At 46.4% G+C, this 18,137-nt stretch overlaps 2 protein-coding genes across 10 annotated transcripts in view; one reads left to right on the top strand and one right to left on the bottom strand.

Annotated features, from left to right (window-relative positions):
• Window positions 1-18,137, bottom strand: part of LOC146990722 (uncharacterized) — a 142,876-nt gene that overhangs the window by 19,482 nt on the left and 105,257 nt on the right. The window lies entirely within an intron of this gene.
• The window catches only part of raph1b (Ras association (RalGDS/AF-6) and pleckstrin homology domains 1b), a 40,618-nt gene that overhangs the window by 11,931 nt on the left and 10,550 nt on the right, over window positions 1-18,137 (top strand). The window contains 7 exon segments of the mRNA XM_085798289.1: window positions 1,183-1,266; window positions 11,995-12,114; window positions 12,528-12,633; window positions 12,775-12,972; window positions 13,243-13,682; window positions 14,786-14,872; window positions 15,367-15,441. Of these exon segments, the coding sequence (XP_085654415.1) occupies window positions 11,995-12,114; window positions 12,528-12,633; window positions 12,775-12,972; window positions 13,243-13,682; window positions 14,786-14,872; window positions 15,367-15,441 (1,026 nt within the window). The 5' untranslated portion in view covers window positions 1,183-1,266.

Below are 18,137 nucleotides of genomic sequence, written 5' to 3' on the forward strand. Positions count from 1 at the left end.
TCTGTGCATGTGCTTGCAGGGCCCGGCCGGCCTGTGTTTGCAGCTGCCCACCCCGTCGTCGGCCTCTGCGCTGTTGTGACTGCAGCAACTGTTCCCTGCAGCTGCACGGACCCCATGTGTCACCGCCCCCACCTGTTCTATGGCCTTGTGTTGACTGAGCGATATCACAAGTTGACTGTGTGTGTGTGTGTGTGTGTGTGTGTGTGCACATTACGCCATGCAGCAGAGACCAGGCAGAGACGTGCTCTCTCTGATGCTCTAACCAGGAGTGTGTTTGCTGTGAAAACACAACACACACACACTTTTTTCCCCCCCTTTTGGACCTGCCACATGCTGGGGCTGAACAACAGTTGGTGTGTAGAAGACAGAGGAACAGCTGAGGCCAGTAGCCACAACATCAGCTGCCTAAAGACTAAATCATAGCACTGATACTTTCCTGCCAGCTTAGCATGTTATAACTTGACATACAAAAGTAATATTTTATGATTCAGCATCCAGATTGCTGTAGATAAAGTTACGTCCCCTGTGAGTCAGCGCTGAAGTGAATGAGTCGCCGAGGTGTTTAATGTTACTCTGCCCTGGTGGAGCCCAGTGAGTCACAGTTGATACACAACAAGTCAGCGTTGTGACAAGGTTTCAGTCCCTCGTCTGACTCATGCTGTGAAATGATCGGCCCGTGGCGGTTGGTTGGTTGCCTGTGTATATGTTCATGCGCGCAGGTCTGAAGTGCTTTGCCTCCGCAGCAGCAGCAGCAGCTCAAATGTCACATTCTTTAATCTTGCACTAATAAAGAGTCAGGGAGAGGGGGAGCGAGGTCATAACGAAGGGAGAACTGCGCTTGATTGCTTTCAGAGCCGCACGATAAGTGTCTTTCTGGTCGGTGCGTGTCATTTTTGTCTGCGCTTAGTTAAGTCTCTCGCTCAAGCACCCTCCATAGTTAATCCTCTGCATTCTTGTGACAGTGAAATGAAATCAGTCCGCTCTCTTCCTCCTCCTCCTGCTTCTGCCTGCTGCCTATTCTCTTATTCCTTATTTCCCCCTGCAGTGCGGTGGGAGCAAACATTTGGATCCATAAGTTTGGGATTTCACCGACTAATGGATGAGGTGACCAAAGCAGGGGTTGTGTTTTGCTACTGCAGCCAAGAACATTCACCAAATCTTCTTTTTCTGTCTTGTTTCCAGGGGATAGAAGCCCAGGCGCAGAGAGGAGCGGTGGTTTTGCTTGACCTTTAACCTCAACAGGAAGGAGAGAAAGCCACTTCAGAGGTAAGTGTTCCTGTAAACCAGAGTGAGTAAACTGCTGCTTTGCTTTCTGTGGGTAATAAATTCAGAGCAGAGCGAAAAGGAAAGACAGTATTGATGCAAAAGCTTTCGCAAAAAAAAGAAAAACAACAACTCTGGGCTTCCTCGCACAAAATGCCACAGCGATTATTATTCTGACACCAGTTGCCGCTGCAGGCAGGCGCCAGGGAAGTTATATTTAAGGTGGTCTCAAATGCCACATCTGACATGCAGCATGTCTGAGGACTCATGTGCAGCGTCTTTACATTTTTCAGTGAGTGGAATCCCAGTTTGACAGAGGAGATCTATCGTGTGTTTGTTGTTTGTTGTTAAAGGAGGTTAAAACCAAAGCTGGTGTAGTGGAGGGAGAGAGAGAACCGCCCCCCCCCCCTCCTCCCTCTTCCCTTCGTAAATTAAAGCCAAATGAAAGAGGAGTCAAACCTCCGAGGAGCTCGTCAGGGGAGAGTCTCCATCACCGAAGGAGATAATTCCTGACTAAAGTGGAACCATGTGAGGCCTGTGGTTCTGCAGCAAAGAGACGTTTCCTCTCAGCGAGCCTGTTACTCTGTTACACCGTCACAGACCTGTGTTGAATTTACACGTCAGAGCCTCAAAGTTTCCACTTTGTAGTCACACATGAGCCGCTGACCTTGAGATGAAGTCATTTCATAATGTTCTCATTTTCAGATAAATTACTCACACGGCTAGGAAATCTATATTTAGAGCGTTGTTTGTCTGTTGTGGGATGTGTGATGCTGATGCTATAGAAAATGCACACGACTCCTTCCTGTTGCATCATATAGTCTCTGTCGGATTTGATACGGAAAGATTTATTCTCAAGGCGTGAATTGGAAAATAAAAGATCATGGCTACACAGAATAACGGTTTATATAACAAAACCCAACATAGCAGCTTCATAAACAGAAGTAAAGCTTGAACAGCAGGAAACAATACACTGTTCTAAACGACTATAAACTTTGGCTTCTTAGCGGGGAGCTGCATTTTTTTGTCAAAGCACTTATAAATTAGAAATGTGGGGATAGAAAACATGGATGAAAAGCTCAGACTCTCGTTGGATAAGTTTGATTTTGAAGCTTGAGATGAGTTTGAATCCCAGCAGTGAGGATGTGGAGGAAAGGAAGCTGGAGATCTCCAACTGGGACCCCAGCAGTGATGCAGCTCCAGGGCTGAGGGTAGAAACCCCCCCCCGCCCCCTCCCACTTAAGCAGTTTCGGTAGTGAAGTAGTGATGCTCATGTGTCTTGAGACATTTCTGAGGGTTTATAGTGACTGTCTCTGGGGGGGAGATGGTGGGGCGGGGGGGTTGTCACACAGAGACGCTCACTCGCTTTGACACTCGGCTGCCGATATCACTCAATATGTACATCACACGCATGGAAGGCCACGGTTAACGTGTCATTGTTCGTGTGATGGGGTTGTCACGGCAACCGTTTCATTCAAGATTTTGGGCAAATCCTTAAAGCAGACTGACTGACTGACTGACTGTCCTTGAAATGACACAGACCTAGGGGAGATGGTGTGTGTGTGTGTGTATTCCTCAAGGATGGCACTGCAGGAATGCTGGAGGAATGCTGGAGGTGGCGTGGCAGGAAACAGGCTGGCACATTTTTTCGCGTCTGTCGGATAAAGACGCACAGTTGCACATTTGCCTCACATTCGGATAACAAGGCGGACCAATCAGCAGTCGGCTGCAGGGGTCACCAGGTGAAGGGGGAGATGGGAAACGTAGGAAAGCTAACAGAGGAAGACGCACCCAGCTGCTAGTGGCATGTGCGCCTCTTTCTGCCCTGTAGGTACGATACATCGCACACGGCTGGTTTGTTGCAGGAGGAATGTGTTGTTCAACGCATGCATGGGGGGTATCCATCCATCCATGTGTGTGTGTGTGTGTGTGTGTGTGTTTGGGCATGTGTTGCATGTGCAGTCTGTTATACCTACTGTGCTTTGTGCTCCATAACAGGTGGCAGATGTAAACCTGCTGTTCTGCTCGACCAAGCACAAAACAGGGATGAAACAAAATGTATCCGTGTGCCCCCGTAATGATTGTATTCATCAGATCATGAGAGTGAGGAGTGATATTTAAAAAAATATATAAACAATGACTAAGCATTTATTTCACAGAACTAAAACCTGAGCTGATTTTACGTCACAGCGTTTCAGCTCCTTGTGTTTTTCTGGAGCACAGCAGACTCGGCCTCTTATCTTTTTTTAAAGCAGTGCCTGTTTTTAATGTCTGCCTTGGTCTTCTCAACCGTCAGCCTCTGCTGTCTGATGCTGCAGTGCTGCATCATGATTGGAAGTGTGTGTGTATGTGTGTGTGTGTGTGTGTGTGTGTGTGTGTGTGTGAGAGAGAAAGAGGAGAGAGCCCACTGCAGCATACCACCTGAGCCCCTGTGGGTGTATATATGGATGTAACCTGACCTCCTGAGGGCAGGGACAAGACTATTGATTTCACATTTGGACTGCTGCCCCCCCACCCCCATCTACCCCCGACTCCTGCAGGGAAGCTGACACATCCTCTGTCTTGTGCTGCTCGATTTGGAGCATCTTTTACTTTTACTTTTAACACTTTACTTGACGCCTATCTCTATAATGCATTATAACCATACTTATAATGAGTTATAATGCAGTTATAGCACTGTATAACTATAGTTATAAACACTCATAAATGATCATACTGCTTTATAGCAATAATCATAACACACAAGCAGTTTATCATGACTTTTAAGGTCAGGTTTTATAATACGTTATAATTGTTAGTAACTGGCTGACAATGCCCACATAGATAATGCATTATAAATATAGTTATAATATGTTATAATTGGCTTATACATGTGTATAACTATAGTTCTAAACACTCATAAATTATCATAAGGCTTTATAACAATAAGCATAACACATTATAGAGCATTATAACTCTTCTATAATACTTGACCTTATAAGTCATGATAAAATGCTTTATATTGTGTTTTAATTATTGTTATAAAGCAGTATGATCATTTATGAGTGTTTATAACTATAGTTATACAGTACTATAACTGCATTATAACTCATAAGTATGGTTATAATGCCTTATAGAGATAGGCATCAAATAAAGTGTTATAAAATATGGAGATATTATGGAAATCCCTGTAAACATAAGCAGGATACTGTGTGGTTGGAAACATCGCTTCAATATGTCACTGATGACTGGAGGCAAGGGGGCTCGATAGCTGCATGTCCATCTGCGTAGTAGAGCATGTCAGTGTGGCGATGGGCATGTGTGTTGCCATGGCAATGCCTGTTGGAATAGATGCAGGTGCCGGCTGAAGTTTGGCTCTGGTTTCTTCACACTGATGAGCCGGTGGGTCCTCACACCTTCCGCCCACCGCTGTGACCGAGCATTTTCACTCTCTCCCCCGCCCTCCCCCCTCCACTCCCTCTCCATCTGTCCGCCTCTGACATCCTCCTCATCTTTCTCCCCTTCTCTGCTCCCCTCCATCTCTTTCTCTGCCCCTCCCTCCTAATTGGCCGTATGAGCCGGAGTCGCTCACTGTGTCACGCTGCGCTTGACTGAGCCTGCATGTGTTTGCGGATCCATATGTGTGTGTGTTTGGGTACGAGTTCATCCTCTGCTCGCAAGCTGTTGGTCGTGCTTGACTAACGACACTGGAGCTGTTGTCTTTACCATCAGGCCCTCCCCCTTTATTCACAATCTAATAGCCACCTCCCTCCCTCCATTATCCCACCTATCCATCACTCCCTCCATCACCCATCTCATCTCGTTTCCCCAATCAGTCCTTCCCCTCGGTGCTTTCCGCTCCTCACTCTGAGTCAACAACTGTCACCACAACACAATAAAATACTCCAACACACATTCATGTTTGCAGAAGATAGTGGAGTTGTAACTGCACATGGTAGTGACTAATTGCCACAAACACAGGAGCAGTTTTACTTTCAATTTGGACACTACTACTGTATTTACACATGCATGTGCTGCTGCTCCTCGAAAACAACTCTGTCTGGTAACGTTCTGTTATTATCTTGTGGTGGATAGCGTGGAGAATGTGCAGGTCACAACTTGTCCACCAGAGCATTTTGGAGTTGTTGGATTGTGTATTTGATGAGTTTTAGGAGGGAAACCAAGAAATCCCATTAGCCTCCGTAGCGTAGCTCTGAGCAGCTTGCGGCTCTGCTCCGCCGTTCTAAAAACAGCTTGCACCAACAATTAAAGGTAACTAACCTACTCCTAAAACTATACGGATTATGGCAATGGGCCAATTTGCCAAAATGTTGAACTATCCCTTTAAATTTACATAACATTAAAGTATATTAACAAAACAGACTTCTATTGGAGTATGGCTTTTATTTTGAAGGAGGACCAAATGCATTTAGATCATTATAAAAAATATTTCTACATTGCAGCAGCCAGTTTCATTTTATTTTTCTGTCTCTAGGTGTTGTGTCATTATGGTCCAAGTGTGAATCAGCATCACATCATAACGAAAGTGTCAGGATGAAGATCTATTGCCAAAAAAACACATCAGGATTTCTTGTTCATGTCCTCGTCCCAAACTTGTCAAAAGTTTGTTGCTTTAACCTTAAAGGTTGCATCCACCCTACACAGAGGACACACACACGGAGTATTATGTCATTTTTAGAGTCAGACGTCAGTGTCCGCAACAGGTCAGTTGAGTCTGGCGAGCCAACCACACCCAGCTGGACTTTGGATGTCAGCTCCCCCTCATTCAAAGAGTTCTTTCATTGGCCACCATTGGCCACAGGGCACAGTCAGTTTCCTCTTTCCACTTTTAACTCGCGTACGTCCATGTGACACAGCGACTTTGGTTTCTAGTCCCCCCCTCCCTCCTTTCGCTCCTGTCCTGGTGTCTTGTAAAAGAAGGGAGTTGACCTGGAAAAACAAGTGGGAGAGGCAAAGGAAGAAAAGGAGGGATGGGAACGGAAATGAGCAAACGGCCACAGACGATGCTGAAGACATGAGTCTAGAAATAACCGTTATTTCTCGCTTACATATTTAAATATACAAGATACAATCTCTATGATTGTATCTGTTTTATTTTGAAAAGGCATTTTAGAGCAGCATTAAAGGCTTTGATCGTCCCAAACAGATGCCGTCTAACTATAAATGAGATCATAAGTCTTTAAACGGCTTCGGTACGACTCAGGATGTCATTATAACATCTTGACACATCACATTTTAGTGTGTTTTACAGCCCGAGCACTCCAGGATGTGATGACAATCAGACACACATCAATGTGTGTAAGAGGTGATTCATGGTCCGTCAGGGGGAAAAAGCACAATTCACGCCAGATAAGGAGCTGATAGGAGAATACGAGAGACAAAGGAAGGAAGATCTTCATGCACAGCCGAGCAGCAGAGAGATACAGCCGCTCTGCTATTACATAACCGGGGTGTGTCCTGTTAGTTTCCCCATTTTTGTGTTTGACTCAAGTTGAAAACGACCCCTTCAAACATGCACAATCATCCCACATCTTCCTAAGAAATCCAGCTCATGCACCGTTCCCTCTCACAGTATTTACAGCCAGGGTGTGTTTGGAGCTATTCCTAGCCACGGGTAAATGCTAAATGTTTTACTTGTTACTTGTTTGAGCCTTGTCTGGTGTCCTTCCCCCTCGCCAGAGACCCTCGTCGTCACTGTGTCCCACTAAACTCTTAAGAATTCCCACCCACTATTTGCAGCCGAGGCCTCATTCATGCCTCATAAGAGTTCACTGGGTTTTGATAATTGCCGTGTTGTTTTCTCGCCCCGTGCCCAGACGTTTCCTGTCTGTTCCCTCTAACGTTTGACTCAGATGATGGTGAGAATATTTTTAGAAGAGAGGTGTCACATTTACGTAATATCATCATCAGAGAAGAGGGAAAGAGCTTTAAGGACAAGGTGGCTCTTAAGGTTTCTCTTTGAGTTTTTGTTTTTTTCCTAAGTGGAAAGGATGAGAGCCTATAAGGACAAATACCCGGGTTTCATTAGGTCTCATTGCGACATTATAACACGCACACACACACATGCACAACGTGGGTAGGTGGAGTATTTGGTCCAGAAATAGTCTATTTAGAGGTGTTTGATGGAAACATCCACTCAGCCATGAGCAGCGGTGGTATCTGGCCTCAATAGTGTTTACACAGCTAAGGTCATATTCCACGCCCCGGCCCTGATCGTTTCCTGTATTATGGAAATATGAAAGGTTTTTATTTGTAACTCAAATGTTGGGAGACAGTCGACATTTGAATATCAACGGGGAAACAGAAAGACATTGTCAGGGGAAGGGTTTTCTCTTTTCCTCTGTTTTTTTTTTAGATTGTGTGGGTTCAATTAGCTTTTTTTGTTTGTTCTCATAAAAACTAATTCAACTCAGATTTGAACACAAAGGAAAAAAGCACCAAGAAGTGTAAAATCATGAATGGAGGTGATGCAGTCAGAATTGAGGCTAATTGACTCTCCCATCACTGTTGCAGTTTACTGACTGCAGAGCGACTCCTTCAGCTCGTCTGCTGGATCATTAAAGTTGTGTGTCTCTGCCAGATGCAGTTTAATGTGAACCGACTGAACAACACCGACTCTGTCCTATCATGCAAAGCGAATTAAGACGGAACCAGCCATGGAGACCTAATCTGACCTATGATGTCATGCAGCGATCGCCCGTTTCTCCTTGTCACACCCAATCACTTGTGTGAGTTTATTTCTCTCTGGCAGCTTTTTATCTCCTTTCCCCTCTTTCTTTCTCTCTCTGCCTCAAGAAGGAAAGGGAGGCTGAAAGTCCTCTCCTTGTGTTCTCCTCCGTTTCCTTGGATTATCCGGTTCTTTCTCCGTGTCAGGGACACGCTGGCCGTTACCCTCGACCGCAGGGGCGGAGACGAAATGCAGAAGAGGTGTCAGCAGCATTTGTATGTTCAAACATTGACTCAACTTGAAGCTGAAATGTCTCTGCAGCGAGGAGCGGCTACATTTGTTTGTCACATTCAATGTTAAAATAGGCCTCAGGCTGCATCAGTCATGTGACAAGTGGTGAGTCAGCGGGTTCACGTTCGAGCCGCTGTTTTCTTGCCTCCAATTAAGTTTCTTATTCATCATGAACCTGCAGTTCAAGTTTGAGCTCCAATCAAGATGTTTGGAAACTTGTAGCCTCGTTTTTATCAACTTCTTGATACAGCTCCCTTTTTCCAATCCTCTTGACATTCTCTGATATGAGCAACTTAGTCTAAAGATAGACGCTTCCTCCTCCTCCTCCTTCTCCACCTCCGCTTCTTCATCCTTCTCAGCATTGAATGCTCGCTGTGCTTTCTCTAAGATTTACAGAGATCTGTTTTCCCCAAACACATGTCTCATCTTCCCTTCTGCCAGTGTTTACATGGTAAGGGAGGGAGGCTCCACAGGGAAGACCTTTGACCTCTGACCTTTCACCCAGCGGACCGCAGAGCCACCCAGCAGACACGGGAGACAGATGAGCGCTGGTCATGCTCAGACAAGAAAGAGGGAGCGTGCAGGATCAGGAGGGGGAAAGGCCAAGGCTGCTGTTTGGTTTGCAGCCATGCCTTTAAAAGTGCACTTTCTCTCTCTCACACACACAGATATATATGTATTCAGAGAGCTTCCTCCCAACCCCGTGTCTCTCCCAGGTCATGCTCCATGAGCTTAAAAGCAGGGCCTCAGGTGGTAATTCACTTAAACCTGCAGACACATCTGCCACTGAGGCTGGGCCTCCATTAAAACGACAGCAGAGCTTTTCTCCTTTCCTTTCCACATCCATCTTTTTCTGTCTGTTTTTACTCACCTCACATTTTAAATTGAACATGTACCCTCTGCAGATGTATATACTGCATGTGTGTGTGTGACTCCTGTGTAAGCCCGCAGGCCGGTTGCTGTTTAAACACAGCTGTGAAGCCTGTGCGTTGGCAAACACAATGCAAGCTCATTTGATTTTGGCCGTTTCCTCTTCCCGTCTGCCTCCATCCAGCTCTATGATGTCAGCCGTTACAGTACAAGCAGGGATACTCAGCTGGGAAACCCCCAAATAGATACAGACCAGAGGGCCCCACGCTGAGCCACATTTGAGAAGACAAATGGTCATTAAAGTTCTCTGGTGGTGGTATGGCGCTGTGTAATTTAAAGGAGGACAAACTGATGTGTATGTTTTAGCCGATTTCATGGTGAACCACTGGGTCTGGAAGGATCTGGAGCCCCTCCTCCTTCCACCGACGCGTCCCGTCCCTCCCTCCCGTCCCCAATAAGTGGCAGCCGGGACCAACTGGAGGACAGCTGGCGTTTCCTGCCAAGACCCGGGCCATTAGGGAAATCAGGAATCCTGCACATCCTGGCCACTTCCTGTTCCGACTCCCACACACGTTCATGAGGACATAGATATGATTTCACTCACACATACACACACGCTCGGTAAAATTGTTTTTGTTTACATACTCAGACTCTATCTTTCTCCACAAGATGATGAAGTCCACGTTCCTCGGTGTGTTTGATTGGCTCGCCAAAGCAGGAAGGCGTCCATCATCAACACTGTGATGCACACACACACACACACACACACACACACACACACACAGAAATGCACTGAAGTGGCAGCTTTGGCTTTTAATATCATCTGTAGAGACACAAAGGCTGGGCAGGAGGCCGAGGGAGTGTGTTTGTTCATGCAGGACATACAGTGACTTTAAGGAGCACGTGCACTGTCTGGAATGTGTGTGTTTGTGTGTGTGTGTGTGTTGCTGACCGATTTCCAGTAGTATCAGTGTCATATTGCCGTTTGCTTTGCCAAACACCTGCCTGTTTTACTGCTTTTCACCTCCAGCCTCTTTTATGACCTGCTTTTATCACCTTTTAACTACAACGCATGACTGTCAGATTGCTTCTGAAGTTATCCAGTGTGACTATAAAGGCTTTGACGCACACATGCAAAACATATACACACACACACACACACACTCATATGCATTGAACCACATGGGCACATTTTGCTAGATCAAAAGAACAGGGGTCGTCCGAGGGGTTAATCTGGGTTTGGTACAGTCCCAGTAGTGACTGACACCACACAGTGTGAATAGCAGGAGGGAATGACACCCCCTGTAAACATCAATGGGATTACCCGGGAATAGTCCATCTGGGTGTATTTGGGGGGGGGCAGACTGGGCTGAACCAAAGTTAGAAGTGTTCTTCAGGTAGTGGCTGTGTGATGATGATGTTTCTCAGACAGGAAGGCGTGTGCAGCCTGCGCCAGGTGTGACTCTTCCTGTGCTTCACCAACGCTTTCCTTCTGTTTGACGCACGTAGAGCGCAAAGATTAGATGTGCGTTCTTCCTCCGAAGCACGCTGGCATGTGTGGGTGTTTATTCATTCTCCAGGTTGGGTAATATCAGATTGTCTAAACACTGAGGCTGCCCAGCTTGACCTAGAAATGATATGAAGAAACAGGGAGGGGAGGAACGTGCTCAGATTGTTACATGTTGCAGAATGGGGTCATTTTTTTTTCTTTCTTGGTACAGCCCATGTAAATCTAATCCAGTGTTTTTCAACCTTGGGGTCGGGACCCCACGTGGGGTCGCCTGGAATTCAAATGGGGTCGCCTGAAATGTCTAGTAATTGATAAAAAAGTTACTGATAAAAATATTCTTTTAACTAATTATTATTCTTTTTAAACAACTGTATTCTATACTTTCATCTTCTCAAATATAAATTGAGTTCTAATTAAATGCAATGCAGAATATAAGAAACTTTTGATGTTAAAATGGGGTCACGAGCCAAAAAAGGTTAGGAACCACTGGTCTAATCTGTTATAACCACACATCCTTGACCTTCATTGTCTCAGTCACTGCTTTGTCTAACGTTAAGTGTCCTTGAAGACACTGAAAAGTTGTTTTGAGGCCATGTTGTTTCACCTGAATCCAGGAAGGTCATGTTACCGTTAAGCTGAGGTCTATGAAATAAGGATATCTGTGTAAAATGTCCATATAAAGATGCCTTCCTAGTCTGCCACCTGCTCTGGTGCATTATTAGATATGAGCTGCTGGCACTGAGTCAAGCAGACACACTGCTGCATGTTGCCGTTGCACCATTTCCCTTCATGTCCAGTAGAGGGCGCTCTGCCATCACCTTCTGACAGCGCAGCAGGACTCGCTGCTGTTCGTGCCTTCCTTCACTCACACTGGCCCACATACAGTAGCCACTAACGCCACCTGCTAGCGTTGCCCAGTGGTTTTAGCTGATACATCCTCCGTGCATCACTACACCTCCTCCTCCTCCTCCTCCTCCTCCTCCCAGCATCCCTTTCTCTTCTGGATGCTGAGCAGGAGGGCAGGGAGGAGCGGTGGTGGTGTTGGGTGTGTCAGCGGTGAGCAGCAGCAGCAGCAGCACACACACACACACACTAATAACTACTACAACACCACAACACACACACACACCACAGGGCATTTTATGCACCGATCAGACTGCACAGGGTGCCCGCTAGAGGGGTCCGTGAGCGGTTGTCATGGTAACAGGCGGTGAGGTTGGCATGAGCTGATGATGAGCTGAGCTTTTTTTTTTTTTTTTTTTCCCACTGTTGGATCACTCCTGCTGTGTGGGTGTGAATTTGTGTACATGTGTGGAATCATCTGATCGTTTTTCATTTGTCTTCCTCCTCTGTTTCTCTATCTGTGTGTGTGTGTGTGTGTGTGTGTGTGTAGATGGAGCAGGTGTCCGATGATGAGTTGGACCACGGAGCTGAGGAGGACAGCGATAAGGAGGACCAGGACCTGGACAAGATGTTTGGAGCCTGGCTGGGAGAGCTGGACAAGCTCACACAGGTTAACATTACACACATTTATATATTATATACACACATACAAAGTAATGGAGGTTGGTTACACAGATACACACAGACTCACACAGGTAGAAGAGCACGGAGAAAGGAAGGGGCCGTATCCATAGCAACCTTAACACTGCTAATCCTGTCTCCCTTTACTGTATCCTAGCAACTCCCCTCCTACCACCACTTTGTATTGTGCATTTGTGCAGGTCTCCGTGTGTGTGTGACTAAGGAGTCTAGCAGGCAGACATGATTGCTCAGATTCTCTTTTTATTTTTGCATATGTGCACTTATGTATATTTGTGTGTGTGTGTGTGTGTGTGTGTGTGTGTGTGTGTGTGTGTGTGTGTGTGTGTGTGTGTGTGTGTGTGTGTGTGTGTGTGTGTGTGTGTGTGTGTGTGCGCTCTGCAGAGTCTGGATGATGGGAAGCCACAGAAAACGCTGCAGAAGCCTCCACTCAGACAGGAGACCAACATGGCCAACTTCTCCTACCGTTTCTCTATGTACAACATCAACGGTGAGAGAGCTCATTCAGCGTCAATATAAAGGCCCCGGTTTTAAAAAAAGACAAATTGATTGATCACACCCCCCCTCACCCCTCCCCCTCCCTTTTTCCTCCCTTGATCTTCCTCCATCCCCAATCCTTTGCTCCCTGCAGAGGCGTTGAACCAGGGCGACACGGTGGACCTGGATGCGCTGATGGCCGACCTGTGCTCCATCGAACAGGAGCTCAGCACCATCTCCAGACCCAACTCCACGGCTCGAGGCCAAAGCAAAGGCCAGCAGCAGAGGGCCCCCGGGGGCCGCAGCGCCAGCACCAAGCACACAGGCACAAGTGGAGGAGGAAGCAGCGGAGGTAGACTCACCGACTCAATGATGTGTATTTATTTACGCTTGGTGCATGTGAGTTGTAAGCACCAGTCTATAAACAACAATGTATCACTGTAAAGAAGGCTGTCTGCTGTAGAAGCTGAAATCCAACTGGGATGTGTAATGAGTGAAGTCAAACATAAGAAATCAACTCCTCATGAAAAGGCATTATAGATGGATTATTTATTATTCAAAGTGCATGCAGAGATGATTTCCTCCTCCGCCTGAGCTGTGTTGAAACTTTAAACTCCAACAGGAAGCACCAGCAGCAGCACCCGAGCGTCGCCTGCCAACACGGTGCGAGGCGGCAGCGTCCACGCCCGGCCCGCCGCCTCCAACATCTCCCTGGACGACATCACCTCCCAGCTGGAGAAGGCGTCCCTCAGCATGGACGAGGCGGCCCGCCAGACCTCCTCCTCCTCGTCCTCCTCCTCCTCTTCCTTCTCCTCCACCACGCTCCGCCGGCCCTCGTCCGGGTCGTCCGGCGGCGGCGGCAGCGGCGGGCAGCATCGCAGGACCGGCTCGGTGGGCGCGGTCAGCGAGCAGGAAGCCCCGTCCCAGAGGTCCAGCGTGAACTCAGCATGTGCCTCCGCGTCCAGCATGGACTCGCTGGACATTGATAAAGTGATGACGGGAGGAGAGACGGAGGGTCAGAGCAGCCCGAGCACGCAAGGACAGAACCAGACCAGCACTGAGGTATGAAAACACACAGCAAGGACAAACTACACTGCAAAAATTCAAAATCTTACCAAGAATATTTGTCTTATATCTAGTCAAAATGTCATTTCTAGTCAAAACAAATCTCATTAAGACTCATCACATTAAAACGTAGCTTGTTTTTAGACACTTTTTACTTCTTTCAAGCATATTTTCACTTGAAATAAGTAGAAAAATCTGATAGTGGATCAAGTTTTTCTTTCACAAAGCACAAAAAACTTGCTTTCACTGGCAGAATTTTCTACTTATTTCAAGTGAAAATTTGTTTGAAACAAATGAAAATTATCTAAAAACAAGTTCATTTTTAGGTGATGATTCTTATTTTAAGTGAAAAGAGTTTAGTTTTGACTAGAAATGAGACATTTTGACAAGAAATAAGACAAATATTTTTGCAGTGTAAGAGGCAGACATAGCCTATGAGTCAATGAGAAAGTGTGGGCAGTGTGGAAGACGTGTGTGTTTCCATGTGAACCGGTAAGTGAGATCTGTGCTAATAATGTTTGGGGCACAAACACACATGATTGCGCTGTACTGTAATACAGTGTTTACAGCAGAATTTCCAAGAAAATCCAAATCCTGAATTTGCTGAATTGACCTCAATCCAGCTCTGATCCTGCATGTTTAACCACACAGCATGACGTCTGGAGGAAACTGCATGACTGAAGCGTGCTGCTCAGAGTCGATCCACAATATACGGCCTCTGTGTTGTGCATTGTGCATTGGATGGTGTTGTTGCAAAACGCATTGTAATCCCACCGTTAGTGTGACTCGGATTTACAATGTTGACATCATCAATCATGTCTGAATTTCTTTGTCCACTCACCAAGCTTCTCTGTGGTTCTCTAACAAAAAGCAATATTCACTAAAAAGTGCGTTTGTTGGACTTGTGAAGTTTGTGCTGTGAAGCAAATACACTGTATGACAAACACATCACTGCTGTGGCATGACTCCCCCCTCCCCTCCTGTCCCCTCTGCATGTGCTAACATTATCTGTTTGCATCCTTTCCTTTACCTGTGCTCTCTGTCCCCACACACACCTTGCCTGCACCTGCACCTGCACCTGCACCGTCTGATTCCCCCAGCATGTCACGCTGCGACGGGCCAACGGTAAGCCGGCCAGAAGGCAGCTTGACTTCACCTCACAGGCGGGTGAAGTGGACCGGGCGACCGTAAGTGCACGAGTGTGAGCTCGCATGTGTCTAGACACTTGAGGCTGTACAGCAAATCCTGTAGAGTGTGATTATATGTGGGACATCTTTATTCATAATGATGCAAGAGACCGACAATAATTGCAACAGAATTGGCGGAAGAACGGATATTTTTTTTTTTAGCTGGAGTGTGGAGTGTGATGTGTGTGTAATGCGTGCACATGAAACCTTGATGCATAAGAGTGTGTGTTTGCAGTGATGTGCATATCTGCAGCACCTGTCACAATCATTGCTTCTTCACCCCACAGCTGCAGCTAATGACAAACACAACTGCCGAGCTGCTCCTCGTATCGGAGCCTTCTCTCGCTTCCACGCTTCTTTATACACAAAAAAAAAAAAAAGATCAAAACACCTGCGATTAATAAGCCTCCAAGAATCATCTGGCACTGACTTCTCTATATTTTTGTCTCTTCCTCTGCTCTCTCTCTTTGTTTTATCTCCTCTCCTCACCAAAGCACTCCTATCTGGACCAAGAAACCTCACTCATTCTGAAAAGCATAGCTGGAAAGCCTTCTCACCTCCTGACCAAGGTGACCTCAAACACTCTTCTGGTTTTTTTTGAGTGCGTGTGAACACTGCTTTGCTTTTCTCTTCTGCTTTGCATGTCTTTTATTGTGAAAAACCCATCCTGATAATAACACTACTGGAAAACAGCTGTCTGCAATCAGACTTTGTTAGTTACCGAGTTTAAAAATAGTGACAAGTGGATGACACATGACACAAAATTCCCACATCAGACAGTGTTAGAGGATCAGAATGGATTTTTCCCTTTTCATAATGCTCACAGTAGACTCAATACACTTTATTATTATGCCTTTAACCCACACGTCTATTTTCTTTAACATTTCATCCGCTTTTCCATGAGTTTGGCTTTTGAATATGATTTGATGTCATGAGAGCTGCAACGACTAATCAATTAGTCAGTTAGGAATGAATTGATTGGTTACAGATTTGATAAGCAATTGCTCATTTGAAGCATTTTTCATTATGAGGATTTAAGATATAGAGAGACATTGTGTAGATAATGATTAGTTGCAGCCCTGTGGCTTCAAACACATGTGTATGAATTTGGGGAATATTTTATTGGTGTTGTCTATTTAAATAGATATGAATGCATTTGCTTTCCTATGTTGCACAATACGCCGATCGTGCAAACACAATGAGACAATGAAATGCACAAAAGGTCTCGGGGTTGTGTGAGTGTGTAAACAGTGGAGTTTTTTGTACAGTGCAGTGTTGCACGCACACCGTTTTACTGTAAACCTCTTGGCAGCCGGCAGGTTTCCCAGCGAGTGTATGGGTTGCAGCCTCTGGCTCCCTCTGCAAAGCTCATGCCGATCAGATGTGTGGAGATTTGTGGTTTAAAGTTGGCCGCCGTCGATTGTGATTTATATCAGCATCGCTACGCAACGTGGAGCCAAGTGCGCAGCCGGGGATTCCAGCGGAGGAGGGCGCCGAAGTCCAGAGCTCCCTGAATCCTGTTGAGATTTAATAATCCAAGAGCTTTCGCTGAATGAAACACAAATGATTGTGATCTCAGATCGTATAAGGGTCTGGAAACTCCAGGGGAAAGACTTAATAACTAAAGTCGTTGGCCTTGGAGTCAGATTTCTTTTTAAAACCCTTTCAGTTATTTGAATATATAATTGATGTGAGGTTGCAGCTTCCACCCAAATTTCAGCCAAAATCTTGCCATGACAGTTTGTCTTTGTATTAGAAAACAATGGCATTTATTCAATGTTTTGAGGCGATTTTTTCTTTTTCTGGCATCCAGGCTCCGTCTGTGCATGTATGAAGAAAGCATTTGAGTGGTTTTAAAAAGAGGAGGGGGGTGAGATGAGAGGATGGACGGCCTGCGGCGTGCAGGCTGCGAGGGAGTTTGTGTGTTAGTGTTACACTCTCCATCAGAGAATAGGAGAAGGCGAGCCGCGATCGCCTCTACTCTCAAAAAATCTCTCCTCGCTCACAAATCAGAATACTGAATGAGCGCGGGATGTTTGGGTACAAGCGAGGAGGGAGAGAGTGGGAAGACATCAAAGAGAGCCAGGATTTTTTTTTTTCTTTTTTTCTCCAGCTACGCAGAAGAGCCTTTTAAAATTGGCTCTGGTGTGAGTGAGTGTGAAAGTGGAAGGGCTGCGGAATAGGAATCAAACCAATGTCTGATAGAAAAACAGGGTGTAGGTGTCATGTGGTGAGGGAATAATGGAGGAGGAGGGGGGGTTGTGCTGACATTTCTGGGGCTAAACCTACAGTGTGACTCAGATTGACTCTGGACTGTAATCTGCACAACCCCCATGACCTCTGTTCTGTTGCTCACACACTCACACACTCACACTTCACTGGCTAAGAGCCCGTCGCTGTGTGTTGGCCAAACACACTGTTGGCTTTTATTGCATTAATGTGTTTGCGCTGTGGAGCTGGTCATGTGGAAAAGGTAGTCTGGGTCAAGGAGGAGGGGTTGGGTGGGTGGGTGGGTTGGGGGGAGTTTCTTGAGATAAGAGGCTTGGGGTGGGGGTGGGGGGGCGGGGGGGACTTCACATATTCACCATCTCAGCGTTTCATTCACACAAAACCCACTCTCCGTCCTTGTCGCTGTAGTTTAGCTCCGGTTCACCCTCCCTCCTCCATCGCCGCCATCACCCCTCGTCATGACTGGCTGAAGGGGTTGAGGGGTCTCGCGAATGAGCCTCTCCCATTGGCCGACCCGCGTCATTCTACTATTTTTGTGGGGGATTATGCTTTATCGATTTGGCACGCTCCCAAACCTCTGCATCTGTTCTCCAAAGTGAGTGAGAAAGAGGGAGAGAGGGGGGTGGGAGAGGAGGAGGCAGGAAGGCAAAGAGGGTGGGAGGGTAGAGGGAGGAGGGGCGCCGTCCTCCCCACTGTCTCACTTTGGGTTTTAGTCAAGTTGTGCTCACATGTGAACCGGCGCTGTCATAGCCTCAGCTCGGGTTGACCACTGGGCGACTGGAGATGCTGATATGAGGATCATGGTGGAATAACTTTTTTTTTTTTTAAGTTTCTCTCCTTTTTCCCCCAATGCAAACTCAGCTGAGAGTGAATCCCCCTCCATCAATCATGGACGCCTTTGGATTTTTCCGTAACATCTTCCCCCCTTTTTTTAAACACGATCCTCGCAGGAAATCGCTGTATCAATGAGTGGCGGGCATGGACGCTTGATCTGAACTGATCCCACACTCACGTCCGCAGCCTCTTCTTCGCCCTT

The sequence above is a fragment of the Trachurus japonicus genome, chromosome 2, assembly GCF_045865225.1.
Source record: "Trachurus japonicus isolate A0001 chromosome 2, Traja_1.0".
NCBI classification, from domain to species: Eukaryota; Metazoa; Chordata; class Actinopteri; order Carangiformes; family Carangidae; genus Trachurus; species Trachurus japonicus.